Here is an 18417-nt window from a genome sequence, read left to right on the forward strand (position 1 = left end):
GTCACCCCTCCTTTCTGTGCTACTGTCATTTCTGCTCTCTCCTTTGGCTAAACTTGACTTTCTTTCTCCTTACCCTCTTCTGCTGTATCCCGTTGCTGAAATTTTAATTGTAATCGCCTCAGGGCAGGGACCTGCACATTTTTGTTAAATGGGTTATCATTTTCTGTCGAGTGCCATCTTCTGTCATGCTACAAACCTAACAATAACACTAATAATACAATAATACAAACTCACATGAAGTCCAATATTCTAAGAAGAGTATGGGTACTAATAACAAAAAAAACCTAACTGTACTGTATATTTCATATTTCACAATGTTTCTAATCTATGGTTACCATCTCCTGAAATCAAAACATCTGCTGTCTGGGGTGGAGCCCAGAGCTAGTGCTTTGTGGAGCCCAGTTGATTTTGCCACATGACGAACAGAGCCATGGCCAAAAGCTATCTATTCACAAAATGTCTATACTGTATAGCAGGTGCAGCAAAACTGTGGCCATCCAAATACTATTGGACCACAGCTTCCTTCATCCCTGATCATTGGCCATTTTGACTGGGGCTGATGGGAGTTGAAGCCCAACAACATCCGGAAGCTAGGTGTTCCTGCCATATACCTTTAAAATGAATTGGGGTAGTGGTAGGAAGAGCTGTATCTTGGCAATAAGACTGAAAACAAAACAAGCAAAATAACTAGTCAGGCTTTTCCCAGTCAGATGCAATCCCTATGATAAACATAGGGCACAAAGCCCCCCAAAGTTCTTAAACCCCTTCTATCCAGTGTTTAGCATTCAGTAATATAATGCTGCAAAGCAGCATGCATTCCAGAAATGTATTATATCAGGGGTTGCCAATATGGTGACCGCGGGCACAAAGGTGCCCTTGAGGTCTTCCCCTGGTGCTCACAAAGCCACTGATCCTCCCTTGGAAGAAAATGCAATTACTTTTTCTCCCCTGTAAAATACATACAGCTGAAGGGGGAAGTTGGAAGAGATGACATTCTTCTGCCCAGTTTCCAGGACTCTTTGGGGAACACATGGCTGTTAAAAGTGATATAGCGGTGCTTTAAGTGTATGGTGCCCCCAATCCCACCCCGCGAATGCTGGAGCCTCAGCAGCTGCCCAAAGGATCTGACCTCTGTGGACACTGGCCCCAGCAGCCCTATCCCTTATTACGAAAGTATGATGCTATCAGTCAAAAATTGCAATGCAGGGGTGTGTGGACTAGATGACTCTTTGGCTATTCCAACCGCACAGTTCTTTGGTTCCTATTTCGGATAAGCTGCACACCTTGCTGCGATCTGGAAACCTGCAAACTTCCACTCCTAAAATCACAGCAATGTCTCAATAAGCAGCGATACCTTTTGCATATCGTGCTGCAACCCTATGCTCTCGCTTCCCAGATTGACAAAGAAAAGGGAAAAGCAGCTGCGACTCGTCCCCGCTGCAGCCCAGCGCGGCCCCTTCGGAAACTACAGCTTCCATCAGCCCCTTCTCCCGCCAGCTGGGAGAGGCAGCCGTTCTTCCCTGCTCCCCCTTCCCCTTAACCCAGCCCAGCTCGGCCCACCCGAGCGCGCCGCCACTTCCCCCTTCTTCTCGCTGCCTTCGGAAGCAACGGCACCGGGCGCGCCGTCTCCCTGTGCGCGGGGCTTATTGGGAATTGTAGTCCGCGATGTCCACTCGGGCACTTCTCGGGAGAACGGCCGGGGACTACATTTCCCACTTACCTGAGCCGGAGGAAAACGGAGGTTTCTCGCCTGACTCTGCGGTGGCTGCGGCCTTGCGTTGAGGGAGGGAGAAGGGAAGGGGTGGGGGGCGGCCAGGCCCCGGCTGAGGCCCGGAGCTGGCGGGGGAGCAGCAGCCACAGCAGAGGCGGATCGGGGGGGCTATGGACCCCGCCGAGGCGGTGGTGCAGGAGAAGGCCCTCAAGTTCATGGTGAGGAGGGAAAGAACGGGGAGAGGATGGGGGGATGCGGTGGGGGGGGGCGAGTTGGTGATGACTGTTGCTGGTTGCTGTGGTAGGAAGAGGAGGGGGTGGCGGGCGCGGGGGGGGCAGGAATAATCGGAAAGGGAAGCTCTATGGCGAAAGGGAGAGCGGAGGCTGTGGTGTATATGGAACCCGCTGGCAACCCCAGAATATCTGCGAAATGGGTTTAGGTAACTGGGAGGACCAGGGAAGGCATACATTTTGAGAGCTGAGGATTCTGCGGGATGTATGGGGAGGAAAGAGGGACAGGCCAGTCATACCTTTCCTTTTCGGGGTGGGTCTTTTGGTGTATGTGTGTTGTTTTTTAAGGTGTGAGCTTCTGTTATGTGGGGTTGATATCGAAAGAGAGAGGATGCTTTTAAAAACAAACAAACCCGAGGGATTAGGGTAACGGAGGGCTTAAGAATGCGGCTGAATTTTTGAGGAGAGGAAAGATTGTGAGGCTTGGGGACACACTTAAGGAACGCTGAAAGGAAGGCCTGTATAGAGGGACTGATGGAAAAGATGGAGGTGTTAGGAAAGCTGGACCAGATTGGGGTTTTTTTGTTTCTTTTTTAAGGGATGGTGGTAGGTGGGCACCTAGGTGTTCTTAAAGAGGCCTGGAGTAGGCTTAGTGTTTTGGTTTCAAAGGCAGACTTTGCTAGCAAGGTTAGCTATGTTGGGTCACTTTTGAAGAATGCAGGTCTTCTCACAAAAGTATGAAGTAAGCTGGGAGGTAGTGGGAAGGGTCCTGGAGAATTCAGTTTCCAAAGTGAATTATTACATGGAGGCTTCCATTAGTAAATTGAGTGCCAGAGGGTTTGAAACATTACATTGCAGTAAAGGTGGGGCCTGTTTATGGGAGGGATTTCAAACTAACTCTGTTTCTACTATACAGTTGAAAGGTGACCAAGCATTACCCATTTAGGCCTGGTAGGTTTATATTAAGATCAGGTGACTGCTTATTATTTTATAGTGGTTTAATCTTGTCAGATATACAAGGGAGTTTATGACTTCCATATAGAATTAGTGCATCATTGTGTCATCTTATAGCAAAGGCAGAAATGAAAGCTTTCTTTCCCCAGCTCTACTGGGGTCAGGGGGCCTTTCTAGAGACCATCTATCCTTTTCAGCCTCTGAAGAGGAACAGCAGCACAAGGATTAGGAAGGAAACACAAAGTTATCAAACTAATACTTATCTAGACTAGAATTTTACCATATTGCCTAGATACTACAGTTTGGAATGCCAAGTCAGGAAAGATTCCAGCTAAGCTGTTTTTGAACTTCAATGTGCAAGAGTATTGTCATAGTGTACACAAAAAAGATGTGGGGCTGGTAGTCTAGCACACACAGAATCATAGAACTGTAAGTGGAGAGCGGCCACATAGGTCACCTAGTCCAGCTCCCTGCAATGCAGGATTCTTTTGCCCAACATGGGGCTTGAACCCATGACCCATAAGAGTCTCATGTAAAAGCTTTGTGCTGCAAATGCCAACACATGCTGCTTCAGGCAGCTTTGACCCTTAAGAGACAAACCAAGGTGGTGGCTGACATCATCTTGCATGATGCATTTCACAAGGCTTTGTAGTGGTCTCATAGATCTGTCCAAAGCAGAACCCCCAGATAGTAGAGAACTCATCCCTTCAGTTGAATGACTGCTTGGCTCCATGCAAGCAACACATATGAAGGTCCATTTTTCATAGCACTTTAAGTAGACAAGTTGAAGGCAAGACATGGAATATTGGTTTTTTTCCATCCTAGATATCCCAGGAAACATTTCCCCCTCACATCCATTATTTTTTGAAATTCTTCATTCCTCTTGGGGGACAATGAAGTCAGCATATGCTCAGAGGTACTCAGCCCTAGGGTCAATAATGTTTATTTACAAAAGATGGCACAGCTCATAAGTGCCGACTGAGTATTGCTTTTGCTGTGGGAAGGCGGGACCTCCATGCGATCTGGCTTAGGGTGCTGTAAAATGTCTGGACGGAACTGGATTGTTTTGAAAAACAATACTTTCTGCAATTTGCAAAATTCTCTCAGTTCTTCAATTTTTCTAAAAGTAAAGCTTTAATTGCTTGATTATTATTTGAGAATAATGAATAACCAGTGGCTAATCTATTTAATATTTATTCATTTACTAAAGAATATTATCTACAGCTACCATTTGGTACTTGACATAAGAAGCATTTGGTTGTTCACCATACAGAATATATTGATTCACAACATACTGTCATTGCAGTTTTGTGCCATCAACTGCTACACATGACTTGCTTTACCTCTGGAACAGTATTTATGTGATTGGATTTATAGAGGACTATGATGCAATTTCTTGTCATCTGATTGCACTCTTGGTCTTTTTGTAACATCTACTTTCAATAATAATTAGAAAAAGCACTCCTTATTCAGCTGGCTGGAGAGCAGGCAACAAAGGGTTAACACCAACAGAAAGCAGGGGTAGCAAAACCTGACTTCTCATCTGTAGGAGAGAACCTTCTCAGTTTCAGGTATGTGGTGGTTCTGCTTTTGAAAAGAGAGAAGGGTCTCTCTGCTATTCCCAAGTTACAGCTGGGAGCACAGCCAATTCCTTCCCCCTCCCCTTCCCTCAAAGCAGCAGTATTTCCCCTCTCTCCTTCACCCTAGTGCCCCACCCAAATCATACAGAACAGGCTTCTCCTGCTGGATGTCTCTGAACACAAGAGGTGGTTTTGGGGGACCCTGATTCTTCTTATCCTTCATTAATGGGGAAGAAATTCTCCAACAATTTTTCATTTGGTGGAACAACTGATCAGTGACTATGGACGTTGTGACTATCTCTGCCAATCACTCAGAGTGAGCAAATGTAGGAGGGGATAATAGATTCTTCCAACTCTGAGACCAGCTCCTCTTTTGGGCTCACATTCTTGTTCATAATCAATGGGATGTGGAAGGAGCAGGTGCAGATAGTGACCTACTCATGAGCATTGCCACAAGTCAGTCCCCAATTGGGACCCCAAGTTGGTGTGATCTAATTGGAACAGGGATGCTCCCATTGTTTCCCCTGGCCCTGTCAGACCCAAGTTCTAACATGTTGCCCCAGGGCATTCTCTCACAGTCTCTTAAGGCTCTGGGAACTGGTATGCTTTGGGTGGATGGATAATCCCCTTCCAGCTTTCCCTTTTACTCTAGACCTGATGATATGTATGTCAGCTTCTTTTAAGAAAGAGGGTGGTGAATAAGTTACCCCCTTACGCTCTACTTTCTTGCCTGTTAAACAGAAGGGGGCCTTGAATTTCATCTGTGTTGGCCCATAAATTGGACATAGCCTTGACAGTATTTATAGAACACTGAAATGGAGAACAATCTTCAGATTCAGCTAGAAGAGAATAGCTGTAGTGAGGTGAAGAGTTATGCTTAGTTCAACCTTCTTTTTACTTTCCTCTTAAGCCTAGCTGACTTTGCTGAAGAGTAACAACACCCATTCAAGCAAGTGCTTAATACCAACTTCATTGGCACTGAGTAGTAATAAAAAATGTCTCCTAACCTCCTCAAGCAGGGTTATTGTTTTTGTTTGTTACTATGTTGTGTATTTTTGTGTTTTTATATTGTAAACCGCCCTGCGATCCTCGAACGAAGGGCAGTATAAATAGCATTTAGTAAATTTAAAATTTAAAAAATAATAAATAACATTTGAAGTAACTGGTCATGTTTGCTAAAGCCTGGATATTATAGATTAATGACTTCTGTAATGCAGAAATCTGCATTCAGCAGCATCATAGAACTTGATTAACCCTGCATTTATTTAATTAAATATGTAGTGAAGCTTTGGTGACATGAGTAGTATTTTATTTATTTATTTATTTATTTATTTCAAAGCATTTCTAAACCACTTGATATTTAAAAACCTCTTAAGCAGCATACAAGATTGCAACATAAAAACAATAAAACAGTGTCATAAAAATGGAGATGCAAACATAAATAGTATTATAAAAACAGGTAAAATAGAATTTCATTAATAATATGGTATAATTTTATGAGCCAGGGAAAGCTTGGGCAAAAGATATGCTGCCTTTCAAAAGGTAGTAAACATTATTTATTCATTTATTATATATGTTTCTGCTCCAGTAAAGGAGCACATAAAGTGACTTAAAGGCAAAATAAAATTTGATACAATGATCCTCTAATTTGAAGGGGTGGGAAGGTATATGTGGTAGAACGTGTTCTTAGGAGTGTTAGACAATCAAAGATATGCAGTGGCTTGGCAGACTATAAAAAAACCCAATGTTTTGCATGTTTACTCAGAGGCAAGTCTTACTGTGATTAGCAGTGCTTATATCTAGGTTTGTCTTTAAAGGATTGGAGTTTAAAAGTAATAATCAGTGCTGGAGGCAGGTGCAGGTGAGCTAAAATTGCTGTTAAATGCTTATTTTGGTCCTTACTCCATAAAGAGGCAAGCCATAGAATTCTGCATTGACTGAAGATTCTATGCATTTTTTAAAGGCAGTTTCATGCAAAGTGTGTTTGCATAATCCTGTCGGGAAATACCAATACTGTATGTTAATAATAGCTACAAGGTGAGTTCAAGAGTCCTTTGCCAGCCAAAGTGAACAAAGGCAGTCCTAGCCACTGCTGCCATTTGAGAATTCAGACACAACAGTGAAGGGTCCCGGAACTCCCCTAATTCAGAGGTCTGCAAACCATAATAATGTAAGATGCGTTCTGCCAGATCATACTGAAGATCTGTTTATCCAGCATGCCGTTTCCTACTGTGGCCAACAGATTCCTTTGGAAAACTCTGAAACAGAACACAAGGACCATAGCATTCTCGCCTGCTGTTGTCCCCCAGTAATTGCTGTTTGGAGGCATGCTACCTCTGATCTTGGAAGTAGTACGCACTTATAGTCACTGATAGCCTTGTCCTTTATGAAGTTGTCTATAAGCAGTGTGTTGCCCCCTTCTCATGATATTGGGCTACAACAGTATCTTCCCTTCCCTTTCATCATCCATGCTGTGGCTAATGGGAATTGTAGACTGACAACAGTAGAAGGGTCCACTGGTTTCCCCTTTCCTCATATATAAGATCAACACCCTTTTGTCTTGTAGTGATTCACCTCCAGTTTCTTTGTCCCTCCACCAGTCCGTGACTGACTAGATCTGTAGTCCAACAACATCTGGAGGCCACCAATTCCCATCAGCTGCAGCTAGCATAGCCAAAGGCCAGGGGTGGTGGGAATTGTAGTTTAACAACATCTGGAGGACACCACATTGGCTACCCTGATCTAGATGTTGGTTTGAGGGATCACTCAAAATTGAGCTGAATTGTATATTTTTATTGTTGTAAGCCACTTTGATACCTATTTGGTGAAAAGTTTATATATATATATATATATATATATATATATATATATATATATATATATTAAAGTTAACACAACGGGTGTATTAACTAGCTTTGCTAATTCTTAGATTGCATAATAGATAAGATTTATACTTTTGTTTCAGATTACTGGACTTTATGAAACATTGGATGTATTTTGCACATTGAATAGGAAAGGGATAATAGATGCCATAGGCCACTGGTCCCAAACTTCCCAGTTGTATTAGTTTCTCCTTAGGATATTCTGTCCCATAGGAGAGAGAACAAAAGTTCTTTGATAATGTCTGAATGTCTAATAATTGTAACTTTGCACCCTTGCATTCTATGTGTAGACCTTTGGGAACTCGGTCTTCCATAAAATGTGTTCCGTTCCAGCCTTTCATAAGACAAACACTGTTCTTCAGAACCTTCTGAAAACATCATAGCCACAAATCTGTTGTTGTAGTGGTAAAATTAAGTTCACCCTTTGGTTAATTTTTTTGTTGTTTTTTTGTTGCTTTTTTACTACAACAAATTTGTCTTTTAGATTCTGCAGCTGAGTACAGTGGTGTCTCGCAAGACAAAATTAATCCGTTCCGCGAGTCTCTTCGTCTAGCGTTTTTTTCGTCTTGCGAAGCAACCCGCTTAGCAGATTAGCGCTATTAGCGGTTTAGCGGCTATTAAAGGCTTAGCGGCTATTAAAGGCTTAGCGGATTAGCGGCTAAAAGGCTATTAGCGGCTTAGAAAAGGGGGGGGGAGCAAAAAAAAATCGGAACACTTGCAAGACGTTTTCGTCTTGCAAAGCAAGCCCATAGGGAAAATCGTCTTGCAAAGCAGCTCAAAAACGGAAAACCCTTTCATCTAGCGGGTTTTCCGTCTTGCGAGGCATTCGTCTTGCGGGGCACCACTGTAGTTGAAATTATGCTACAGGACTAGTCTTTAGCCTTTTCAGACCAGGGACCCATGTTTAACCCAAGGAGAGATTTGGGCCCTATTTCTTAATTGTTCATGATATATATCTGCATGGTGGTAGTGCTACTACTGCAATCCACTTTTGATCAGACCACAGCCCAGTAGTGGGTCCCGGCCAGTGCACCACAGGAGTGGGCCCAGTAGTGGGTCCCGGCCAGTGCGCCACAGGAAATAGCGATAACCAAGGGCATTATTAGTCTGAAATCATTCCAATGCACACTATGAAATTACTAAAACTACCTGGAAAAAGAGTACATATTTACTCCCTGAGGATGTAGTGTTGATGCTCAATATTAAGCAGAATAAACATTTTGGGTTGGTAAGAAAAGTCAGTCATAGTTTCCATTCCTATACCGCATGGTCTTGCAGCATCCTGAGTCCACTTTTTTATATAGACGATTTCTACCCTGCTTTTTGAATGATCCTCAAGGCGGCTTACAATAGATTGTAATAATACCCACACAATTTACATTGCTCTGCAAACAACCACAAGAAAGCTCTCTTTTGCGGTTTTCTGGTCATCAGAACTCTCCTCCTCTCTCCAGACTAACCACAAGCTGCATTCAAGGTTTATAGTAATAATAATAATAATAATTTATCATTTATACCCCGCCCATCTGGCTGGGTTTCCCCAGCCACTCTGGGCGGCTTCCAAAATAATATTAAAATACTGTGATACATCAAACATTAAAAGCTTCCCTAAACAGGGTTGCCTTCAGATGTCTTCTAAAAGTCTGGTAGTTGTTTTTCTCTTTGACATCTGGTGGGAGGGCGTTCCATAGGGAGGGCGCCACTACCGAGAAGGCCCTCTGCCTGGTTCCCTGTAACTTGGCTTCTCGCAGTGAGGGAACCGCCAGAAGGCCCTCGGTGCTGGACCTCAGTGTCCAGGTAGAACAATGGGGGTGGAGACGTTCCTTCAGGTATACTGGACCGAGGCCATTTAGGGCTTTAAAGGTCAGCACCAACACTTTGAATTGTGCTCAGAAACGTACTGGGAGCCAATGTAGGTCTTTCAAGACCGGTGTTATATGGTCTCGGCGGCTGCTCCCAGTCACCAGTCTGGCTGCTGCATTCTGGATTAGTTGTAGTTTCCGGGTCACCTTCAAAGGTAGCCCCACGTAGAGCGCATTGCAGTAGTCCAAGCGGGAGATAACCAGAGCATGCACCACTCTGGCGAGGCAGTCCGCAGGCAGATAGGGTCTCAGCCTACGTACCAGATGGAGCTGGTACACAGCTGCCCTGGACACGGATTTAACCTGTGCCTCCATGGACAGCTGTGAGTCCAAAATGACTCCCAGGCTGCGCACCTGGTCCTTCAGGGGCACAGTTACCCCATTCAGGACCAGGGAATCCTCCACACCTGCCCACCTCCTGTCCCCCAGAAACAGTACTTCTGTCTTGTCAGGATTCAATCTCAATCTGTTTGCCGCCATCCATCCTCCAACCGCCTCCAGACACTCACACAGGACTGTCACCGCCTTCACTGGTTCTGATTTGAAAGAGCGGTAGAGCTGGGTATCATCCGCATACTGATGAACACCCAGCCCAAACCCCCTGATGATCTCTCCCAGCGGCTGCATGTAGATGTTGAAAAGCATGGGGGAGAGGACAGAACCCTGAGGCAACCCACAAGTGAGAGCCCAGGGGTCTGAACACTCATCCCCCATCACCACTTTCTGAACACGGCCCAGGAGGAAGGAGCGGAACCACTGTATGACAGTACCCCCAGCTCCCAGCCCCTCAAGACGGTCCAGAAGGATGTTATGGTCGATGGTATCAAACGCCGCTGAGAGATCCAACAGAATTAGGAAACAGTTCTCATGGTTATAGCTCATGGTTAATCTGAGAAAGTTAAATCATGAGCCCAGGTTCGGATGACACACTAAGCCAAACCATGGTGCAGCAGCCAGAATGACCGGGGAGGAGCAAAATGGCTTTGAGCTTCTTTCTGAGGGCTTGTGTGGTCACAATAAGCCATGGTTTGGGTTAGCATGACATGTGAACCAAGTCAGACTGATACTTCTTTCAGGGGAAACTGAATAAGGGAGAGTAAGTGCTGTGTGTGTACCAGTTGCCTAAAGCTTTGCTAGCTTTTTGCATCTCCAAACAATGGATGCTTATCAATATAGAAAAGCTGCCGCCTCCAAAATGTGGGCTGTAAACCAAGTCTGTGGCTTGCATGGTGTATACTACTGTTATATTGGAATCAAATGTTCTGTTTGAAGTCTTTAATTTAGGAAATCCACAAAACCCAAGATGATTCTTTAAATTAGTTTTGGATTATGTTGCAACCATTTGCAAGCATACAATGGATGAGTTTAATAAGCAATGTATGTATTTGACTAAACTACTAAAATTGCAGATACAGTCCTTAAAAACACAATAGAATAGCCTTGGCTGGGACTTTGATTAAATATCATCTAAACTACACTACATATGCCTGCATCAAAAAGAAGGCTTCCCCCCACCCAAAGTAGCTTCAAATGGTTCTGTTAAATGTAGGAATGTTCTGATGATTATCTTTTTAATTAAAATGAGAAATCTTTGTTTAAAGTGGCATTCTTTTTTTTACGGCCTCTTACAGTCTCTGTAACAATCATTTCTTAAGTCTGAACGTTTTTAATTCCAGGAATCCATTTATATAAAACTATGTTTAGACTTAATTAAAGAACAATTTCTTACAAAGCTTGTAAATAGCCAGGAAAAAGGGGGACAGAGAATAAAACTGACATTCACACTTAACAAACTGATTCTTACAAGGTATGTAATATGCTATAAAAATACAATAAAGCCCCTTTTATAAGAGTTCATATTTTCTGATCCTTGTTTTCAAAGGTATTTAAGAAAGATATCAAGGTTCTGTGAAGCAACATCTGTTTTCATGAATGGACTAGCAACCACTTCAGCTTAATCTAATTACCAGTGCATGGAGTTAAACCTTATTAGTATAGAGTTCTAATTAAATACCTTTGCAACTCATTTCTAACCCCTTTTTTCCTTGTGGTACTTTTAATTTGGCATTTTTGAATATTCTGCATTTTTGCCAAAAGAGTTATGCTGTGGGTAGTGAATGAGAAGACATTAACTCTGTGCCATCCCTTCATTCCTCACCCAAAGCACTTAAATCTTATAGGGTATCATTCTAAAAAACAAAAAAACCCAACTCTTCACAAACTTAAATTTCAGGAGATTTAAACCCTGGTGATCTAAACAGAGTTTAGCTAGATTATTATTTTATTTTCATTATTAAATTATCTCTTTCCTTTACCAGTTCATGGAAAGCATCTTTATAGCCGCTGTTGCAGAGTTTTTCTCCCCCACCCCATGTAGAAGACATGGAGTCTCCTTTCAGGGACTTGGCTAGTGCAAATTATGAAATGTGCCATGTTCTCTTGCTTCCACTTCAAAACAGAGAGCTTTCTCATTGCATCGCTGAAAACACTGGCACTGCAGCTTGAGTTGATGACCTGATCTTTAGTAAGTCAGCTTGATAGACTGACATGGTGATCCTATAGACATGTGTATCTGTGAGTGCAGAGATTAGCATTTAAAAATGTAACTTGCACTTGTGTGATGGAAGTGAGGTAAGTTCATCCTGTTGTGCTGCCCGTCAGTTACTACAGAGTATTGGTTGGGTAGAACTACACCAGTGTAACTGGTTGTGTTACGGGTTTTACAGTAGCATGCAAGCTGCCTTCAGTCCTTCCCAGTTCTGATGCCTCTCAACCCTTTTCCATGCTCAGTAATGGCTTTGTGCTCTGCCACTAAACCACACCTGACCGTGGTGCCTGTTTACAACAATTAGGTTGATTCACACTGTTGGCTTGATGTCTTGAGTCAGCTCATAGTCTAGGCACTGCTTTGTAGAGAGGTGTGGAGCCTGATTCCACCTGCTTGTTTGCTCATGCAGCAACAGAAAGGATTGGGCCATAAATAACTCTTAGAGCTTGAGCCAGCCTTGTAAATAAGGCCACAAAAATGACTAGTCTGCAAAAAGTTTTACTAGCCTGTTTTGTAGTCATGAGAAGGACTGGCGGATGGAGCACTCAATCTCTCCTCTGCTATCCTCACTTATATGTAAAAAACTGGCTAGCAAAAAGTGTTGCATGCTGGGCATGAAAGAGAAGGTTTTCTCTCCTTACACCCAGCATAGAAATGCAAGGACAGTCAGATGAACTGCTTGTCCTCCCTCTGACAGCTTTCAGCCTACTTTTCTGCATGTAATTCCTTGCCATCCATGGTGACCAGGCGAGTGGTTAAATACAAGGCTGGCTTAAGCTATACAAAATGTCTGAGTTGATCAAATGGGTTCCCTTGGTAGTCGTAACACTTTGCTGTGAGCCAGAATAGATTTGTCTTTCTGTAGACAACATCTGGCTTGTCTCTTACGTGCTTTTTCATTTTTTAAAAAACCATATTTTGAGAAATATTATTTTACATACTCAGAGCAAGGAAGTCTTTTTACTTTGTTGTTTTACTTCTAATGGGAATTCCAGATTTGTTTTTAAATTTGTTATTCACCCCAAGCTTTTGGGAAAGAGTGGGCTGTAAATATAAATTTTAACAGTTGGGTTTGAATAAACATCACACTCTATCACTACTTGTTTTGCAAATATCTAATGAGCATATGCTACTCTATATTCAATAACTGAACATTTGTTCTTTTGAAAGGCAACGTTAACCGCCACCTCAATCCATATCCCTGCATTTCTTTCAAAGGAGGGAGCTGTTTAGCACATGTGCAAGGACCAGCTCTCTTTATTGCAGTGGAAGGGAAATTCTTTGGGGTCAAAGAACTTCACACATGATGAATCAGTGTTCCTTTCAAGAGATGTGCACATTGTACCAATGGATACCATTGTGTGTTAGCCTTTTTTAAAAAAAGAGAGAAAGAGAAGTAAATATTTTGTGAGTTTGGTACATAAATGAATGATTTGAGTCTTCATGATGTGACTCAATTCTTTAGTTGCTTTAGGGGTGCACAAATGGACTCAGTTCTTTAGTTCCTTAAGGGGGCAATGCAAGGAGAGTGCAGGGTTCAAGTTAACAGCATTTTGTTTTAGCTTTTTGCTTTGTTTGCTTCATTAAATATATGCAATTAGTAAAAGCAAATGGTAAATTTGCTAACGCATCATTGAAGTATTTAGCTTCATGGACTTAGAAAAGTGGAATTTGGTGCTCCATGCCCTCTCTCCTAGCATATCTACTGTAGGCACTGGGAAGAATAGGTTGACCTTAATATTTGCTTTCCACTAAATCGCCGCCTTGCAGCAGTTATTTTCTACTGAATAAAAAGTTTAATTTCACGCCCTGATTAGTGCTAGTATATGCAGGTGGATATTTATTTTAAGTGGCTAAACTGGTCTTCCTTGGCAAATTGCTCACCAACCAGCAGAACTATAATTCCTCATGAGTAGTTAGTGCTAAATTATAGTTCTTGTTAGTGGAGTAAATCAAAACAATACTAGCTGCTAAGTTTTTGACTAGATAGGAGTTATGGGAAAATAGAGATGAGAAAGACACAGTGCAAGATTCAGATGTAATGCTAAACCATGGTTTAGCACTATGATGAATGAGCCTAACTGCCTCCAGGATCACACATTCACCTGCTCCTCTTTCATCTTCATACATGTTCAAGAGGAGGAGTTCAGAAGCTTTTGCTTCAATTTCTAGTTTACTGTAATTTGCCATTTTGTCTGGACTGGGAACCGTGGTCATCATCACCAACTGTGGCTTGTTTTGAAACAGCCGTAGTTAATATTAAATCATGACTCCCAGTTTGGATGAAGTGGGAAGCCATGGATAACTAAAAACAAAAGCCTCTTTGCAACAAGCTTTTGTTGAAGGCAACTCATTCAAATATATTTCTTGCTGTGAATGTTTCTGAACATTTCAGGCTTTGATAAAGCAAGGAAGGATTGTGGTGCAGTGGTAAAAGGTCCTAGGTTCAATCGTCAGCATTTCCAGATAGGGCTGGGGGAGATTTCTGTCTGAAACTCTGGAGAGCTGCTGCCAGTCAGTGTAGACAATACTGAGTTAGATGGACAAATGGTCTAAGCTTAAAGGAATGTAGACTCTGCACCTGCTTTGTAGACAGCAAAAATGAAGTATTGATAGGTGCCAGTATTTCCACAGATGCATCTGGTAAATTGGTAGTGGGAGCATTATTGTATTTGCTTTTCTAACATTCTTCTGTTCCTTTAACTATGTTTTGGTTAATTTTACAATTGGCTACCCACCTGTTATAGCACATTTTATCATTAAACAAAATTAATTTTAAAAATGGTCTGGAGCTGTCTGCTTTTAATGGGATCTGAGTTTCTTTAGTCCTATAATCTGCCTCATGAGGCTTGTCTGTCTTCTAGGAAGTGCAGCATTGCATCATTAAAATATCACCCCCTGCTGAGAGCAACATCAGTCCTATTCACTAAATGGAAATGCTGAAGCAGTGACAAGTGTTTCTAAAAACTGTATTAAAAATTCATTTATTCTTAGCTAAGCATTTAGCTAAGAATAAATGAATTTTGCCAAATAGGGGATTGCAATAAATTACAGGGTTCTTGTTGTTAACAAAATGCATCTGTCCAAAGGACTACATAAAAATAATAAATATTCTGCCATCCCAGCAGTAGATCTGTGGTGCCAAAAGGGAGCTGCAGTTTTGATTTCTATTGTTTCAGAATTGAGTGGCTTGAAGCATAGAGGCTGCGTAGGAATATGCTTATGCCCTCACAGAATTAAGTGATCAAACTCACATTGCCATGCTAACTTGGCATTGTTCACCTAAAAGCAAGAAGCTTATCATAATCTGTAGCCTCCTGACTCTCATCTGAAAGGAATAACACTGGAGGGTTAGTGCCAGCCACAGTTTTGTGTGTGTATGTCTCATGCCAGTTTTGGCCCATAATTTTCCCAGCTGGCTTTATTTATCCTTTCTTACAAGATTGGAGAGGCAGATATTTAAGAACCTTTCTTGCACAGAAAGCCCTCTCTCTTCTTGCTTGCTACTTAATTAGCACTTGTTTATGACACAGCCTCTGATTTGATTTTTAAAACAAATTGCACAGTAAAGAAGCTGATATTTAAACTGTATGGTAACCATGGCTCCAGCTGTGATTCAAATATTGTAAGCCTTCAGGGGTTGTATTAGGCTTAGAAAATAGGAACTGAGGTCTGTAATTTAATGTCTGTCTTTTAAAGGCTGCATTTTTATATTTATTTTTTAGGGGGGAAACAAATGCATTCCATAGAATTTAAAATATTGACTCATTCTGAGAAAACAGCCTTTTCAGACCTCACTAGAGACTGCTAGATCCATTAAGTTAAAAATGGAAGAAGGGGTAAAGGAAGGTAATAAAACAAAAAGTCAGTTAAAGATTGCAGGGAAAAGATGGCCAGTTTGAAATCAGAACGAGCTAATGACTTTAGTACATCGTGGGAGGGAGACTGTTGAGAAGGCAGCCCTAGAAGTAGGCTACATATTAAATACAATGTTTGGGTTGCTGCAGCACATTACAGAATTGGAATTTGGCAGGTGTTAGGCTGGGTAATACACTGCATGTTGGGGTGGGGAGGGTTCCCATGGGATCATGCTTGTAAAACTTGTATAGAATGGTTGCATCTTGCAGCAAATTCCATAACTGAACTGTATGAAGAAGTACTTCCACGCATGCAGTGGGATTTCTCCTTCCTCTCCTTGCTCCTGCGGCCCTCCATATGCTCCTGAAAGCTGCTCCAGAGGGGATCTCAACCCTCCATAACAGATTTTGAGGGTTTGCTGAGGGTGGAGAAGGTGAAATTCTGTTGTGAGAATGCAAGTCTGTACCAGTCACATATGGACAGCATCAGCCACAATACTGATCCTTTTTAACACTGTTTAGCTTCATTAGTTGACTCTTGGTTCTGCTATTATGAGAGGTGCCTATCCACTTTCTACACACCGTGCATAATTTTATATACTTTTATCATGTACTTTTTTTAAAAAAAGAGCTCCAAATATCATAACTTTTCTTCACAAGGGAGTTGCTATGGCCCCTGGATATTTTAGGCTGCCCTTTTAAAACCTCTTTTCCAAGTCTGCAACATCCTTTTTGATGTGTGGTGACCAGAACTATACACAGTGTTCCAAATGTGGTTGCACCATAGATTGGTATAACAGCATTTTGTTGTTGGCAGTTTCATTTTCAATCCCTTTTCCAATGATCCCTAACGCGGAATGCACCTTTTTTTCACAGCTCCTGGGTCGACATGTTCATCAAATTATCTGCTAAGTCCTGACGCTCTCTTTCCTGGTCTGTTGCTGCCAGTTCAGACCACATTAGTGCATTTGTTTATTTAGAAGCTTTTCTGAACAGCTTAATATTTTCAAAATCTCTTAAGTGCTGTACACTATGTGCAATATAAAAACAATATTCATTAAACCAAAAACACAAACTAAAAACAGTGAAACAATATAAAAAGTAAGTAATACAGAGATTCAGGGTATTTGCATACATAAACCTCATGGGTCAGGGAAAGCCTGAGAGATGTGTGAAGCAACTGAGGTTGCTGCTTCACATATGGTAGAGGGAAGGGCAACCCACAGAACAGGGGCAGCAGCAGAAAATGCCCTTATTTTGGTCACCACCCTTTGATATTCTGTTAAGAGCAACAAAGGTAAACTTCGTCAGTCCCTCTCAGAAAGAAGATCATCCATTTGAGTGACCAGGGCCGATTCTGTCCCAAGTGTATATGTGAAGTTAGGGTTTTTTTGTCCCACTATAGATTATTTTACACTTGCTTACACTGAACTGTGTTTGCCGTTTTAATGCCTGCTCATTCTCTTATGTTGTGGAACATCTGGAATGTATTCTAGAATTTACAATCAATACCTATGGAGCTCTGGATAAACCTGCTAAGCCTTACTATTGCCCTGCCTGAACTTATAGTGCATCTTGGAATGCATACAACTATTGGCTGTGCATTTTAGAAGAAGATGCTGCCCTGGACTCCTTCAGAATGAGCGTAGGATATAAATTTAATAATAATAGTAATACAGTCAGGTTACAGACGCTTCAGGTTGCGTTTTTTCGGGTTATGGACTGCCGAAACCATGAAGTACCAGAACGGGTTACTTCCGGATTTCGGCAGTCGCGCATGCGCAGAAGTGCCACTCCAGGTTGCAAATGTGCATCCTGCACAGATCACGTTCACAACCCAAGCGTCCACTGTAATTAATAATAGGTGGGGGAAACTGTTAAGGAAGCTTGCCTGCCTTTTCTGGTCTTCTCATTGAGAATTCTCTCACAAGCGTTCAAGGAACCCCCAGGGTTCTTAAGAACACATTTTGAACAATCACTGTTTTAAACTGATGCTCTGTGAGTTGTTGTGCTCCTCAAGTAGAATTCCCACATCAAAAAACTGCTCTAATTGTGGTTATCCTGTTTGCATAGAGTTTTAGATCAGGCATGTCAGAAGAAAATGAAGGGGTTTGGTGCTGTATAGGCTCATATATGCATCCTTTAATGAAAAAGGCTGTAAGGAACAAGCACATAGCTGCTTGAACCCCTTACCCTTTCCAGCAGTAGGCTGTGAAGAGATCAGATTTTCTCAGGGTGAACTTGAAGATGATGTTGTACGTGTATAAAGTAGATTGGAGGGATATGGCCATCACCTAAGAAATTCTCCTTAAGTAGCTTGCATACAATGATCCCCATCCATGGTATGTGAATTACTGTATTTTTCCATGTACGAGACAATTTTTGGGGGGCTTATTTTTGCTTTAATAATTTGCTTAATTTTTTTGTCAAAAATTGGGGGTCATCTTATACACTGATGGTGAATGCACAGGGGTTTTTTAATTAAAAAAAACCCACACTACTTATATTCCCGCGGCTGCCGTGAAGAATCTTCCAAAAAAAGCTTAATGGACGATCTTGGGTGTCGGTGGACCACGCTATAGCTGTATTACGTGGGTTAATTGTTCTAGAGATGTTTACCTGCGCAAAATCCTCTGTGAGTTGGGCATTCTTTATCATCTTTCTTTTCCTAAGGTTCTATTATTTATGCTATATAGAGTAGCAGCCTCCCTGCAATTCCCCTGAAGAATGCATCTTTATGTGTATGGCTGAGAGTGTGTTTGGTGTTTATGTTCACCTGGAAATAAGGGTAGG

General features: G+C 42.0%; 1 protein-coding gene and 1 long non-coding RNA gene across 14 annotated transcripts in view; both read left to right on the plus strand.

Moving 5' to 3' along the window:
• Window positions 1-1543: 1543 nt before the first annotated feature.
• BTRC (beta-transducin repeat containing E3 ubiquitin protein ligase) overlaps window positions 1544-18417 on the plus strand; it is a 124194-nt gene continuing 107320 nt past the window's right edge. For 4 of the 13 annotated variants that reach the window (XR_014526737.1, XM_083505230.1, XM_083505233.1 and 1 more), the window contains exon 1: window positions 1567-1929. Coding sequence is in view for 8 of the 13 variants with exons in the window: in XM_083505230.1 (XP_083361356.1) it covers window positions 1882-1929 (48 nt within the window). In the remaining 5 variants the exon portion in view is untranslated. Of the gene's footprint in view, window positions 1930-18417 lie in introns of all 13 variants that reach the window. The other 9 variants (XM_083505224.1, XM_083505225.1, XM_083505227.1 and 6 more) reach the window with 6 other exon arrangements.
• Window positions 5449-16706, plus strand: LOC310707949. The gene is made up of 3 exons (XR_014526774.1): window positions 5449-7862; window positions 8208-8841; window positions 10097-16706. It is a non-coding gene; the product is annotated as an uncharacterized lncRNA (long non-coding RNA).

This window comes from Podarcis liolepis, assembly GCF_965112155.1.
Source record: "Podarcis liolepis genome assembly, chromosome: 5".
NCBI lineage: Eukaryota > Metazoa > Chordata > Lepidosauria > Squamata > Lacertidae > Podarcis > Podarcis liolepis.